This window comes from Colobus angolensis, unplaced genomic scaffold, assembly GCF_000951035.1.
Source record: "Colobus angolensis palliatus isolate OR3802 unplaced genomic scaffold, Cang.pa_1.0 Scaffold518, whole genome shotgun sequence".
NCBI lineage: Eukaryota > Metazoa > Chordata > Mammalia > Primates > Cercopithecidae > Colobus > Colobus angolensis.
The window spans coordinates 1,970,692-1,984,141 of record NW_012118688.1 but is presented as its reverse complement, the minus strand read 5'-3'; the positions used below and the strand labels follow the sequence as shown (position 1 = coordinate 1,984,141).

The window sequence follows — 13,450 nt, the reverse complement described above, 5'->3', positions numbered from 1 at the left end:
TTAAGACAGTGAAAACAGAAACACAGGATGAAAAGATCCCTTTATAATCTCAGCTGCACAGAAAATCGAGTTAGACAGAAACCATGATAGGCCAAATACATTTAAAAGTTTTATTCATGATCATTCAAAATTGTTTACCATTTTATTTTTTCATAGTTTGACAGTAATCATCTTACCAAAATGGATAATTAATAATTTATATGAAAGAAAAAAATCAGCCTTAGGAAAATATCTGATTGAACAGATTTTTAAATGTAAATAACTTCACACTTACTTATAATTAAAAACTATTTAAATGTGACACAGTCTTCATGAGTGTTTAATAAGGCTATACTTCGAGTTTTAAGTCAATTCTACGCTGTATATCCTTGGTTATACATTTTCTCAAAGTGAAATGCTTTAAAATCTGAATTATCCTATATAGTCAACTGAATTAATTAATTCACATTCTATATGTGTCTCTATATAACACTTACCTCATTTTATTATAAGAGCTACTTATCTGTGAGTCCACCAAAGGAAAGAATAAGGCAATTTTTATCTTTTTGCCTAGGGGAATTGATGCTCAATATTGTCGATGAATGAATGGCTGAAAAAATACATTCACAATTCTCTCTGTGTTTTAAAGTAGACGCGGCTTTATCCAGTTATCTCAAAAGGGATTAAAAAGTTACTAAAACAAGTTATTCATTTAAAATCCTAATAGCACATTGAAAAGCTGAAGTTAATAAAGATTTTAAAAAGACAATGACTTATGACGAAGGGTCTCTGACTGATTGCTGGTAAGCAAATATCCACCCGCAGTTGTTTGGCTGGCTCGGGTTATTTTTATTTTTACTTTTTGAATGTGAATGTTTAGACAGGGCATCTACTCTCTAGTTCACCATAGGATCTGTCATCCCTATTACCTTGACCAGACCTAACTCTTAATTCCTTGTTACTTGCATGGCCACTTAGCATTTGAGTCTGGGATCTCAGTTCTCCTAGGGAGGGAAAGTAAACAGACCGTCTTGTAATTTATACATTGTAATCACCCTTTCAGGCTTACAAATATTTTGTAGCCAACACAAATCCATACTAGAATAACAAATGAAGATTTAACAAGACCAAATTTAGCAAAAGCGTAAGTGAGAATCCATGATACTGGAATTATGGAGCATTCTAGGAATAGCCTCAGTGAATAAATTATATTCCTACTATTATCCAGTTGTTTGAAAAGAACTGAAATGAAAAAGAAAGGTAATTTTGAATAGTTAAAAATATGTAGTCCCTTGTTTAAGTCTTATCACTTGTATTTAGTAATGCTAGTGTATCAATATTCATATTAAATTTGGATTAAACCTTATTGATCATGGCAACAGAATAAAGGGGCACCAGGAGATCAAAAATAAGTACAGTACTCAATAAAAATCCTACTCCAGATCAAAGATGAGTTACTCCTATATAACACATTCTTCTCCTCTGATAACCTCTAGCCATCAACATTTTTCCTTTCTTTTAGAGCCAGCCTAAGCCTCAACTTCAGCACAAGTTCTGTAACCAAGTTCACTCTCAAAGCAAGAACTCACCTTCCTCAAAGTGCACTTATTATCTATCAGATTATTACTCTTTAACAAATTTGTAAGCCTGCAAGTTTTGGTACCAGTAATTTAGCACCCAAATTCAGTACATAATTTCGATTACTGTGATGTAATATGTTGATTATACATAATGCAAAGCATCATTCAATAACTGGTATTTACTTCACTGAAACTCTTCAATTATATTATGAACACTTTGTCAGTAAAAGTGTAATCTCTTTTTGCCTCAACAGTGAAGTGAATACATCACCATTCCTGGAACACTGTTAGATTTTCAGGCCACACATCACTGATTACCTTTTGCTTTTGAAAGTTTAATTACTCGAGGTTCTGGAATCTGAGGAATGTAGATTTTCTCGGGGATATAAAAATATTCTGGAAGGCTCACTTCTGTTGTGTATGAAACGGTCTTAGGCTTCCTCAACTTTGAGATATGAAAGAGCATAAGAGTCTGTGAACAAACAGTAAAATTAGAATGTAATTTTCTTAACTTTCACCTCCAAAACACAAAAGACAGCATTATGCATTTAGACTATACTTTTGAGGAAAAAATCCAAGGATTGAATTTGATCATTTCATTATTTTTATTTAATTGGTGGAAAACAGTATAAACACATTTCAGAAAAACAGTGGAGTCCTCTTTTATTGAGAGATGACCAATGTCCCCCATGCTAATGGTTTCAGTGTTGAGAAATTCATTGCCTTGGGAGGAAGCCATTCCACTGCTGACCAGCATTTGAGAACGTGCTTTTCTTGAGTTGAAACCTGTACTCCTTCATATCTACCCATCAGATACATCAGATACATTCTTATTAGTAGCACAGACTGAGGCCTCCTATTTCACTAATGACAATTTTGTGAATTTATAAAAACAACTGGGTCCCACCCCTCCACAGATGTTCAAAAACTCTCTTACCTAGGTTTGTTATTTTTAGTTCCTCAATGATTACTCATATAATGGGGGTTACAACAACTCACCTCCATGCATATCCTCCTCTAGACAAAATTTAGTTCAATAGTATTCTTCGTAAAGTGGGACACTTAATATAAGCCCAGATCTCTAAGTGTAAGTGAAACAAGTTAAAAGTGACTTTTGTTTCTTTAGGTATATTTTCAATTCAATTAAACAACAACAAGGCTCATATCATGCATAAGATGTCAAAGGATAGACAAAAACATGTGAGAAAAGTGCTTAAGATTCTAGGATTTCACAATCTGACAGGAGAAACAGATAAACACAAAAGTAAATCTAATAAAAACATAATGTATTAAATGTAACAATGAACACACATGCTGCGCTCCAAGGAAAAAGCTAAAGGAAGAAGGAGAAACTATATACATATGCATACACAATGAAAAGGCTAGTCATGGACAAAATAACACCTGTCTCAACCATTTGTAATTTAAATAAAATGTTTTGACAAGAGGTAATAATGAAAAAAATGAATTGAAAAAGAAAATGGGAGGGCATTATGACAGGCTTAAATTTTGAAATAGACACTAATTGAAAAATTTTAATGTAATAGTATACTGAAAGTTGAACATAAACCTTTTGAAATTTATTATTCTATATCAGAAAGAAGTGGTTTGGTTTGAGCTAAAGAAAACCATCAACTTCTTAGAAGCACAGTACAGTCAAGAAAGTATGAAAGCCTCAGGATTTAACATTTTTGAGCCAATCAGAAATTCAAAATCCAGGTCATTTAAAAAATATCATCACCAATTGTTAGAAGTCTGGGATTAGGCTGTATTGATTCTAGCATTCTGACAAATAAAAAAAGAAATAATTTATACAGTGCCAAGTATTTTGATATATATAAATGAAGATAAATCTTAAACAACAAGAATGAAAAATGTATGTAAAAATGTGTGTAAGTTGCTAAAACGGAGCCTTACTAATAGCTTTTTTGGTTTTATCTTTTCTTTTTTTTTTTCGAGACGGGGTTTCACTCTTGTTGCCAGGCTGGAGCGCAATGGCGTGATCTCAGTTGACTGCAACCTCCGCCTCCCAGGTTCAAGCAATTCTCCTGTCTCAGCCTCCCAAGTAGCTGAGATTACAGGCACATGCCACCACGCTTGGCTAAGTTTTTCGTATTTTTATTGGAGACCAGGTTTCATATTGGTCAGACTGGTCTTGAACTCCTGACCTCAGGTGATCCACCTGCCTTGGCCTCCCAAAGTGCTGGGATTACAGGCATGAGTCACCGTGCCTGGCCAGTAAGAGCATTTTAACAGAGACCTGAAGTAACTGAGAGAGGCAGCCCACTAATGTGTAGGGAAAAGTAACAGAGGAAGTTCAAAGGCCATGGGGAAGACACCTGGCATGTTTGAAGCAAAGCAATTAGGCATGTGCTAGGGAGTGGCCTTAGAGAATGGACTCCAGCAGAACACGTGAGATGAGGGAAGGAAGCACAACCGATGGACTCCTACATGACGGGTCATGTAGATCATCCAAAGGATATGGGCTTTTAACAAACATTAGTTGGAAAGCCAGTAGAAGAATATGCACACAGGAGCAAATGAGCTGGCTTGTGTTTACAACAATAGCTTTGGCTGCTCTGTGAGAATAGATTGTACCTAATTCCAATCATAAAAATAGATTGTACCTTATTTTCAGTTGTAATGATAGAGTCTATAGCAATAGGTAACAGTAATAGTAGTGTACTATTACTATAGAGTAGTAATAACTACCTCAATATCATGCATAAAGAGTGCACTTATTATATACACGAGGTAAGCATTTTACATATAATTATTTCAGTTTTTACAAATTGCCAATATCTTCATATAAAAAAATATAAAAATTTAGGCTTGAGGAGGTTTAAATAACCAGCCTACAGTCACACAGCTGGACAGTGTTAGAGTCTGAATTCTCAGCCTGGCTATCTGACACCAGAGATTATTCTACCTGGGTACAGAGCAAAATATCCTGGGCAACTTTTAGAACATATTCCTACCCACTCCCTCCTAGTGATTCACATTTAATTGTTCTTGAGTGGGTCCTGGGTATGGGCACTATTTTAAGTTCTCCAGGGTACTCTAATGTGCAAATAGAAATGAAAACTACTGTGAATTAATGACTACACTGTAATGCCTTAAATTACACAGTAGAATGCTTTGTTTCAGATTCATTATTTAATGAGATATGAAGGAAAAAAATGGCAACTGAGCTGTCCTTCAGTATTCATTACTTTTCTTTCTAAAAATGTTATTTAATCAAAATAACATTTTAAATAGTAACAGCTCTGTAGCTCTGTGTATTTTTAAAGAGACAGTAATTGAAGGGAATCATCTATTTCTCCATTCCCACCTCGATCTTGCTCAGTCCCAGGAGGGCGATGGCCACACGGATACTACTGCTCTCCAGAGTGCCTGTGATCAACCTTCGCTCATACTCAATACTCGACATCTCTTGCTGTGCTGCAAAAGCCAAAGCCTTTTCCTTGGCTTCATTAGTCATTGGCAATTTAAGGTCCATATACTGGATTTGATGGGGTTTGCAATTAAAATATAGAACTGGGTATTTCTTGTTAGGCCCTGGAGGAAGAAAAACATATTAATGAATACAATGAACATTTATGCCCGTGACATTGCTATTCAGAATGGACTTGGGAGGTCTCAAATATAAAATTGCAGTTATGGTCATTATGAAACAGAGTAAAAATAAATGCATACCACATGTCTATTAGTTCTAATTCAGTAATGAAAGAGCAAGTTTTCAGGAATTAAAGATTATTGGTATTCTCTAAGAGATGTAGTCAAATGATTGGTCCATATAAACGTCATCAGCATGCTCAAAAATTCAGTGACCATTGTGCTCCTATCAGTGATAGGTAGGGGGAGAGTAGACATAAATGGTAAAAGAAAAGACACCTGTCAAAAACTCCCAAGAACTGCCATTTTCTTTCACTGACAACATTTTAACGCCTAATTCCTTAAGGAACAATAATCAAGAACTGGAAGCCAGGGTAAAATTTCAGGTTATATAACATTATGTAGATTTTTTTTAGACTGTAGTAACTCCCAGATTATTTGAGAAATGGAAAGTGTTGCCAAGTAAATATTTTGTGTGCCAAATTCCAATATTTAGCTTAAGATTGGAAAAGGAAGACTTAAAAAAATCACCATTGAAATTTTTTAAATGGTAAAATGGTGCTCTATTTCATGGATGCTGACATAATAAAGTTAAAAGAAGCCCTTTGGAAATCTAAACACACAGAAGAGAAGCTTGCTATGAGGATGCTTAGGTAACTATATGAGGAACAGTCCATTTTCAACATTATAAATGAAATAAAACACATGTGTACTATACCTTCTTCTCGAGTACTGCTGTAATAAACTGGACTTGAAGAAGGATTCATTGGAAGGCAACTGGAAGGCAAGGGGGTCATACCTTTTCCTTCTGCAACATATACTAATTGTCCAATCTAAAACACAAGACATTATAATATTAAATTTCAAAATCTCGCATAAAAATATAACTTTTTCTGCTACAAGGGAAATCTGCATACTATAAGAACTACCATGAATTGTGCTTTTGTAAGCAACACAGCCTATAAATGGGCAAACAAAGGTAAGGCACACATATAGTTCATCCAGAGTATGGGAGAAACTTTGCCTGCAACCAGAACACAGGGATTGCTTAAGAAGGTCCCAGAATTGCACTGATAGCAGTTGATCTTCCCAATATCCTCGGGCAACTGCTGTCTTAAAATGAACAAAAGAGGAAGCAAGAAATTTTTTTCCTTTAGTCTGTAACTTATTATTGGAGAGGAGTGACATCAGTTTTGCCAGGCATCTGAGTGCCCAAAACTCTACATTTTAAAGCGCAGGCTTTCAAAATGAACACGGAAAAGATTAAATTTTTTTTTTTTTTTAGAAAAAATAATTAGACCAGAAGTAGAAAAGGCTTAAGAAAGAAAAGAATCTTTTATTTGGTGAATAAAAGCCCTCTTTAATTATCCGTCCCAGAGAGGCATTAAAATGTGACAGCAGTTGAGTTTCACATCCCCTTAAGCTAAATAATTACTTCTTGAGGCCAGCTGATACATGGTCTCTACACTAACTGAAGCCAAGTAGCCATACAATGCCATATGCCAGAAACCATAACTCACACTCTATAGTTCAAACAATGTATAGCCAATCATTAGCCAATATTATTTCTATAAATCAGGGAGGATTCCTGACAAACAACTTTGTATCAGCCACCCTTGTCCCTTTTTGCCTTTAAAAATCTGTTTATAACAAAGGATAAAGGGAGCACTACCCAAGGCAACCTGGAAGAAAGTCATTTGCAGCTGTCCTGAACCTTGGCCCAAATAACCTCTCTATATTAATGTTGCCTCAATTTCTTTCTTTAGACCAGCAGGCTAAAGAGATAAGGCAAAAACAAAAGTAGGAATAATGCAAGGGCAGCAACATGATATAGTGAAAGATCAGTAGAAGTGGACATGCCTGGTTTTAACTGGCACTGCCATTTCTTAGCTACTGGGCTTCAAGCAAGTTTACTAAACCTCTGAAATCCAGATTCCTCCTCTGTAATATGGGATGATCAACACCTTAATTTTAGGAACCTAGAGTTTTAATAAAAAGGAATAGGAGAGAGGGAGTCTCAAAAGACATATGCAATCACAATGGTTGAACCTTATTTAGATCCTGATTCAAAGAATCTTAAAATGAAGTGACAGAAAAAACATACAAATAAGTATAAGACAATTGGAGAAATCTGAAAACAGCTTGGATGTTTGGATGATATTAAGAAAAATTTTACCACATTTTTAATAGTAAGGATATCTTTGGCAGTGTCAGAAAACCCTTTTTTCTGTAGAAACACTTACTGAATTGATTATGAATAAAATTCTGTGATCCACTGGGATTTGCTTCATTATAATCAAGAAACATCCAGATAAATGATGTAAACCAAAAATAAAATTCTAAGACCCCAACTAACGAAATGGATCCCTGCCACCACCTAAAGGCATTCCAAAGTTAACCTGAAAAACTAGTTCAGGCCTTGATAGGAAGTGGGGGAGTCCAGACATGCCTCATTATACCTTCCTCTCTTTGGAATTCAGGCACAGCTGAGCAGCATTAACATTACAACAGAGACCTTAAGACTGACAAAACAGACTCTTTCTAGCAGGAAGATATCAACATGAAAGAGCAGGCACTGAAATAAATCAAAGTATTTTATCTCAAAATAGATTTCCTTGACATTTTGAAATGGCCCTGCAAAGCTGTCACTCATGGGGATAACCTACATTCTGTAGAGAATCCCCTTCCATTTCTGGAGTCTTCTTCCTGATCCAGGAGAGAAATAACTAAAGAGTTTGGCATCTTTTTAAGTCTGATAAGAATAATTTGCTATCTATTCCTTCTGAAGCCTGCTATCTGAAGACTTCATCTGTATACTAAGAATCTTGGTCTCCACAACCCAGTATCTTAACCAACATTCTCCCTTACATGTATTCCAGATCTTTAGATATACCTTTCAACCAACTGCCAATCAGAAAATCAATGAAGCCTATGACCTGGAAGTCTCCACTTTGTGTTGTCCTGCTTTCTGGACAGAACCAATGTATATCTTACATGTATTGACTGATGTCTTATGCCTCCCTAAAATGTATAAAACCAAGCTGTATCCTGACTACCTAGGGCACATGTTCTCAGGATCTCCTGGGGCTGTGTCATAGCCATGGTCACTCATATTAGGCTCAGAATAAATCTCCCCAAATATTTTAGAGTTTGACTCTTTTTGTCAACAATGATATAAAGGTAAATTGACTATGCAAAAAATACATATTCTAAAATATGACAAATCTAGATAACAAATGAAACAGTAGCAATTAAAAATTAATCTATAAACAATATAAGAATGAAAAATTTCTCACTGTGAGGTCTATTTTTTAATAGCTTTGTTATCCCCCATTAGAATTTGTTTATAATTCATTTGTGGTCTATTGCTGTATGATAATGTTCCATAAAATTTTATTAATTAAGATCCACAGTTATCTATAGTTCATGCTGGAAAAAGGAATATGAAAATCTTTGAATGTTTTATATTATTTATCATTTAAGTCTATACACTCCTGGCAATAAATAGTACATAATACACAATTTTCATATAGTACATTTTCTTAAGTAGCCACATACTTTACAAGCAAAAATCCAAGCTAGCCGTTTGAAATGTGATTTGTGTGTTTGTATGTGTTTCCGTACAAATGTAACTGAATGATCAACAATTAATGATATAAAATATTCAGTAATTCAAGTAGAGGAAAAATGCATCGGTTAAAGACTGAAGATCTTTAGGTAAAACAACAAAATTAGATAACTAATTACCTAAAAATTCGTTGTTTCATCAAAAATAAAATATGCATAAGCAATTAGACTCATTGAGTGTAGAGTTATTATACATACCTGTTTGTTTTAATGTGTGCCCAAATAAAACCTGAACTAGGGCTTGTCTACCATGTGAAAATGAATACCAACCTATGGGAGTCAATTTAAAAGGAGCAAATTGCTATTTGCCAGAATATTTTCCTCAAATATAAATTATAACATCTTCTCAGCCATTGATTCATCAATTAAAATATTATTAACTAGGACTCCACTGAATTTCCATTAAATTCTGCATCTTACACACACAGTATATCACCATTTCTCAAAAATGTATTTTGTCTAACATGTTCAATATCAATATATTCTTTTTATTAAAAAATCACTTAATCTAAAATAATGCTTATCTTGCCTGTGTCAGAACATTATTCAGAAGAGCCATAATCTCTACTATAGTTTGATTATTTGCTTCCACTTTTTCTTGGAATAAAATTAGACCATGAAAGGCACAGAAATGCAATAAAGAGCTGTTTTAAAGTAGAAATTCCTCTCATATTCCAAATCTAGAAGCTTTGACAAGAGAAATGAAATTAGCTGACACTTAGCAGACGCTTGTCATCATGAGCTGTTCTAATAATCACCTATACAAGTTTTTCCTGCTTTTAATTTCATAAATTCCATTTGGCATGCTTAATTAGAAATATATTGTATTTTCGAGAAAGATGCCAAAGCTCATTGTCAATTATAAGAAACTTTTACAGAAGATATTTTGTTCCTCTTGTGTATCTAGTTAAATGCAGTCCTCAAATAGCACAGTTACATGCAAACTTGCAAGAAGACCAGCTGTTAATTACCCAGAAAAAAGGGATACAAACACTGAATTGGCACAAAAGTTTTAATTCCAGCTCTGCCACTAATTAGCTGGGTAACCTTTGACAAGTCATGGATGCCCTCTAGATACAAATAACCTCAATCTTCCAAAAAAAAAAAAAAGTGCATTTACCTAGACACAAAGTCTCCATGATTTTGCATAGGTATTAAATCATATTTATTCTCTTATTTTGGGTTTGGATCTTTCCTGTTTTATGATTTATTTGTTTGAGATGGCTGAGCAATATTATATTATTTTGATGACTAAACTGGCACATGGAACTTAAGCTAAAATTCTAAATGTTAAATTCCATATGCTAAAGAGAGATCATTAATCATTTATAGGTCACTATTTGACTATCAAAATTATAACATAAACCTGGTTAGTAAGAATAATCACTGTTGTTTAAAATTATATTTTTATAGAATAATTTATAATAAGGCAGTGAGCTAGGAGCTAGGGGACTCATTGAGGGTGAGAAGACTCATGAAAAGATTTGTATACCTGCACTTAAAAGTTCAATTTTCTTAACAAAATTTTGACACATTATTAATTGCATGCCTTACAGATTATTCCACAGACATTTTGAGAAGATAAAATATATTTAAATGACATAAAGTATTAATGGATTGTTTAATAATAATTAGTGGTATGTTTTAGGACATTATTTCCTCAAAAACCTGGAAGCTGTCCTTAGACTTTAGAAGGCATTGTGGCAATGAAATTTACAGTCTCTCTTTCCTTTTATCATCACATTTTTCAGAACCATTTCACTCAAATGTGTCACCAATTTGCTCCGCAAGTGAATGAAAACTTCCTTCCCTTCAAATGTGAACATCACTCAAACTGTCATTAAGTTTGATCTTTATAGCAATATAAACTGTGGTCCTTGGAATCCCTTGCTAGAATTACAGAGGGAATAGCCAAGGGCAGTATAGAAAGGGGGTTTGTGAAGCACTGTAACACAGTACAAAAGTCTCCTCGCCAGTCTCCCTACCTCCAGTTCCTTTCTCCAACTGTAATCTACTATCTGTTTTGGCGCCAAGGATGCTTTCTAAAACAAAGATGAAATCAGACCCTGCCTATGCTTCCACTGGATTCCTGCTTCAATAATAATTATAATGATTATAAATAATTCAACTTAAAATTAACTGCCCTACTCAATATCAGTCTGATTTACCCATCCAACCTATTTTCTATCACTTCCAAGAAACCATTCTCAGAATCATTAATCCTTGTGTCCATGAGATTTCATACTTAGCTGTTTTGCTGTGTTCGTAGAATCTTCTTGGGAGCACACATCTCTCCTGCCCAGTCTCTTTGTTTTATTGGCAACTCATCCTTGATCAAACTCCTGTATTAATCAATTATCCCTGTCTTCACTATCATATAGAAATGAATTCTCCTTTCTATTCTAGAAATTGTCACAATCTGTCTACTGCTTTATAGAAATTAGTGGACATGTTTCAGGACACTATGTATACTAGCAAAGAGTATGCCTTGCATGGGGGCATTTTGTCAAGGACAAGGATGTCCCATCACAAAGCAGCATCCACTGAGTAAGAGATGTATTTTTCTAATTCATTGGACTGTGTCATATGTCCAGTGAGCTTCTCTCATTCACTAGGAGGAGGCACTTATATTTCAAATTCATGCAAAGTTTCTGTGTGAGGTAGGCCAGCACTATGCAAGTTTGCCTTCTCCACTGGTGATATAGTTTGGCTGTGTGTCCCCACCCAAATATCATCTTGAATTGTATTTCCCCAAGCTGGAGGTGGGGTCTGGTAGGAGGTGATTAGATCATGGGGTTGGTTTCTAATGGTTTAGAACCATTCCTCTAGTGCTGTCTCATGATAGAGTTCTCACAAGATCTGGTTCTTTCAAAGTGTGTAGCACCGCCCCCTTCACTCTTTTTCTTTTTCTCTCTCCTGCTGGCCATGTGAAGACATGCTTGCTTCTCCTTCTCCTTCTGTCATGATTGTAAGTTTCCTGTGGCCTCCCCAGAAGCAGAAGAATATACAGCCCGCAGAACCACGAGCCAATTAAATCTCCATTCTTTATACATGACCCAGTCTCAGGTAGTTCTTTATAGTAGTGTGAGAATGAACTAATACAGAAAATTGGTACCAGAATTGGGGTATTGCCATAAAGATACCTGAAAATGTGGAAGGGACTTTGGAACTGGGTAACAGGCAGAGGTTGGAGCCATTTGGAGGGTTCAGAAGGAGACAGGAAGATGAGGGAAAGTTTGGAACTTCACAGAGACTTGTTGAATGGTTGGGACGAAGTGCTCACCAGTGCAAGAATGGACTAATACAACTGGAATGTAAGTCCCTTGAGTGCAAAGATCATGGACTTTGCATATGTTCACTCTCTCTCTCTGCCTAGAAAATTGGCCATATACTGTTGGTGAATTAAACTATGTTGGGAAGAGTGAGCAGAATAATAAAATGAAATTATTGAAATCCAGCTCGAAGGATACAAACTTTTAAAAATGTGATGTAGTCATTCTGTATATTCTACAACTTCCTTGTAGAATGAGTGTCCATAGAAATAGTATTGATTTTGGAAAATAGAAATTACTGTTTCCTCAACTGTGCCATGCCACGCAAGGTGATATTCCCTAGAGCTAAAAGGTTGGTACCTCAGGCATGTGGACTCTTTACAGTCTATCTGATAGTACCATTGATAAGCAAAATAAATAACTGACAATTAGGTACAAAATTCTAATTTTCAGATTTTCTCTTCATGTTTATCTTGAAAAAATCTGCACTGCTTATTGTAGGATGAGGGTTTTCTGGTTAATAGGAGGAAGGAGGGTGGCTGAAGAGCAAAAAGGCCTTGCAGTATGAAGAGAGCTAAGAATCTTTGTAACTTTGTGAGTATATGGCACATTGACAGAGACTTCAAGGTCGACATAACCTGCCCCCGCACTGGCAGCAGGCTTTATGAGGTTAATAAATGCTTCAAAGTAATTATAGGCCAAATGGGATTTCATCTTGCCTATGTTTCCCCAGGAACTCAGGGGCGTTACCTGTAGGGAGGACTGTAGTTATCCTCATTCCCTCGAAAAAGAAAAACAGTTGTGACAAATTGAATAAAAAAATCAAAGGACAAATGAAATAGGACTTGCCATTATAAGTCATAAAAAATAAAAAAGAAAGTGTCCTTAAACAATACTCAGTTCCTCAAGTTATAAATATATCTTTAATAAAACTCAAGTTAGTCTGTTTAAATATAAAATCACATAAAGATTTTAGCATAATATAATTTAACGTTTTTACCTTCATTCAATAAACAAGCAAAATCAGTACTGTTAAATTCTGTATTAATGTTATAAACATTCATTATAGTTGAAAAAAATTGCACATCCTTGAAAATTATTTAAATATATGCATATTAGAGACTGCCAACTTAATCTCTGCATCACCAGACACAGGAAGACACAAAAGACTGAGAGAGAATGAAATGACTGATAGTGGAAAGAATCAGACGAGTGGCCCCATTGATTTATGCAAATATATGGCAGATGGCCAAAGTCACATTTAATATACTTAACAACTGGTGCTTAATAGCCTTAGGCTAAATTATTACAGACCATAAATCAACAAGAAAGTCTTGCAGGGTCTTCTTCCTGGGAGTGGGTATGCTTTCCCTGTTA

The 13,450-nt window shown here is 35.1% G+C and overlaps 1 protein-coding gene across 1 annotated transcript in view; it reads right to left on the bottom strand.

Moving 5' to 3' along the window:
- CFAP47 (cilia and flagella associated protein 47) overlaps positions 1 to 13,450 on the bottom strand; it is a 455,808-nt gene that overhangs the window by 180,026 nt on the left and 262,332 nt on the right. Inside the window, exons 43-45 of the mRNA XM_011960616.1 lie at positions 5,893 to 6,007; positions 4,891 to 5,117; positions 1,878 to 2,031 (exon numbers count right to left, since the gene is read on the bottom strand). Coding sequence (XP_011816006.1) covers positions 1,878 to 2,031; positions 4,891 to 5,117; positions 5,893 to 6,007 — 496 coding nt within the window. The remainder of the gene's footprint in view (positions 1 to 1,877; positions 2,032 to 4,890; positions 5,118 to 5,892; positions 6,008 to 13,450) is intronic.